The sequence below is a fragment of the Lucilia cuprina genome, chromosome 4 (assembly GCF_022045245.1).
Source record: "Lucilia cuprina isolate Lc7/37 chromosome 4, ASM2204524v1, whole genome shotgun sequence".
NCBI lineage: Eukaryota > Metazoa > Arthropoda > Insecta > Diptera > Calliphoridae > Lucilia > Lucilia cuprina.
The window spans coordinates 71,985,094-71,987,358 of NC_060952.1; the positions used below are offsets into that span (position 1 = coordinate 71,985,094).

Sequence of the window (2,265 nt, forward strand, 5' to 3'; positions counted from 1 at the left end):
TGCATTCAAACAATATTAATAATATTGAAAAATATAAGTATAATTTATATAAGTATTTAAAAAATAAAAAAACTATATACAAATATACATACGTACATTTAATAAGTGGCAAATTTGTTTAATAAAATTGTCCTTAAAACTTAATTTAGTTTTTATATTATTAAATTTTATCCTCATGTTGCATGTTTTTAAATTGTATTTATTTGGTAAAATTGTTCAATATTATAAGAATATTACTCTGAATAATTGTTTTTCGTTTTTTTTATATACTTAACAATTTAATGTGTTGTTTCTAGATAACGTGTAAACAAATTAAGTTAAAATTTGTGCTTAAACTACTCGCTCTTTAACTAGAAACAGCACATAAATTAAAATAAATGGAAATATTTAAAAATTAATTAAATTTTATTATTTATTTAGGTTATATTAGATTTAAATGAAGATGTTTATACCAGGGTTTGTATTGCTTGCTTCAAATTAGCAAAAGCACTAAAATAACTGATTTGCTTAAAGTTTTTCAGCACTTGTATTCAAAGCACGGTTATTTTCTGTTCTTAAAAAAAAAAACATTCAGCAGATCCTTACAAAGTAAAAGAGCGCTCATGCTTATGCACGCAGTATCCTGTAAACAGTAGTGATTGTTATATGATGTAGCTGACATCGTTAGCACTAAGCATTTCACTGCACTACTATAGCTAATGAGTATATTTATTTCGTTTGGCTTCGCTGTTTAACTTCGCTTGTTTATGTTCTCATATTTTAGTTAAGCAAAAATTAGAAAGCAGAAAATAGTGAAACAAATAGCAAAGCTAGCATTTTTCTATAGCTGAACTTTATAGATCGGTTATTATAATATGGGTAGATTAAAATTTTAATATGAAATTAAATTCCTTTTGGTGTGGTTAATATTTATTTGATTTTTTACATAAATACATATACAAATGTTTTGAAAGTTCTATGATGTTACTCGTCTTCTGTATGACCTTCGAAAGTATATTGCAAGACTTCCTCTTCTTGGTGAATTAAAGAAACTACAGTTTTATAAAATCCCGGCTTTAAGAATTTCTGAAATTTGCTTGAGTCTAAAGGATAATCCTTAACAACATAAATTTCCTGCGTCACTGGACATTTGTCAGGATCAGGAGCATTTGCATGATTTTTCAATGTGTCATAGAAATATTTTTTATATTGATTTGCCATGACCTGACAGACACCAACATTAGCAATTCCAACTACTTTCTTAAACTCTCCATCTTTTTCGGAGCAATGAAAAACGTCCATATTTATCTGAAAAGGAAATAAGAGAACTCAGTACAAAAATTGTATACATGAGTAGTGTTAGTAGGTTCTTACCTTATATTCATCATCCAAATCTATGGACTGCTCAACTTGGCCATTGATTTTGACCTCATCATCTCCGACTTTATCAAAAGTTATATCCGTTTTTAATATATGTTCAGCATCCTTGACTTTATCTAACTTGTCCAGCACCAATTTTATTTTTTTCTTTTCTTTATCGGCCGTTGTATTTGAGACTATGGTAAAAAATAAAAATCCAGTAAAAATAAAGTCTTTTAGTTTCATGTCTACAGGAAGCTTTATACTAAATTATTTCTAAATAATATTTTAAACATGCATGTACTTTTATAATGTAATTTCGATTAATTTTACATGATGCAAACGTAATTTGATTTTCTGATTAACATAACATGTTAACATAAAACGGAAACTATTAAAAATATATAGAATTTTGTGAAATTGATTATAGTTATTAAAATAATATTATTGTAAGTGAAAACTGTTAAATGTAATTTAAAAGTTTTCATTCCAACTGATCAAACTTGTAAAACTGATGTCTTCAGATCGGTATGAAATTAATACCAATTTTAGTGGTTACCTATTGTTCTTAGAAAATTTTTTTCTTTACGAGATTTTTGGTCACTTAAGGCCGGGTTTCTTACTCCTCAGTTAAACTAGGCTTAACTTGCTGTTAGATTAAACTCGGAACAAATTCAGGAGGACTTAAACTGATGATTGTGTTTTTCAGTTCTAGATTTAAGCTCAGTTAACTTCGTTAGTATTGCCAACTTTTCACTCAAAAACATAAACAATGAACAGCAATTTTTTGCAAACAATAATTTTGTAAAATGGAAGATTTTGCAAAAATGTTAAATAAACATTTAAAACAATAGTAAATAAAACAAAATAATTAAAAAAATTGTAATTTACTTAAAATATAAAGTTTTTGTTCTTCCGAAATCAACG

At 26.6% G+C, this 2,265-nt stretch overlaps 1 protein-coding gene across 1 annotated transcript; it reads right to left on the reverse strand.

Moving 5' to 3' along the window:
- Positions 1–875: 875 nt before the first annotated feature.
- Positions 876–1,609, reverse strand: LOC111690822. Its single transcript, XM_023453393.2, has 2 exons — positions 1,354–1,609; positions 876–1,287 (listed from the first exon to the last, which is right to left on the reverse strand). The coding sequence occupies exons 1-2, from the start codon at positions 1,582–1,584 to the stop codon at positions 964–966; spliced, it is 555 nt and encodes a 184-aa protein (XP_023309161.2). The 5' UTR covers positions 1,585–1,609; the 3' UTR covers positions 876–963.
- Positions 1,610–2,265: the final 656 nt, after the last annotated feature.

Bases quoted from the DNA above. Each gene is read 5' to 3' on its own strand.
- LOC111690822 (XM_023453393.2), bottom strand. From the start codon at position 1,584: ATGAAACTAAAAGACTTTATTTTTACTGGATTTTTATTTTTTACCATA. The intron at 1,288-1,353 runs GTAAGAACCTAC...TTTCCTTTTCAG, and splicing joins ATTTGGATGATGAATATAAG to ATAAATATGGACGTTTTTCA.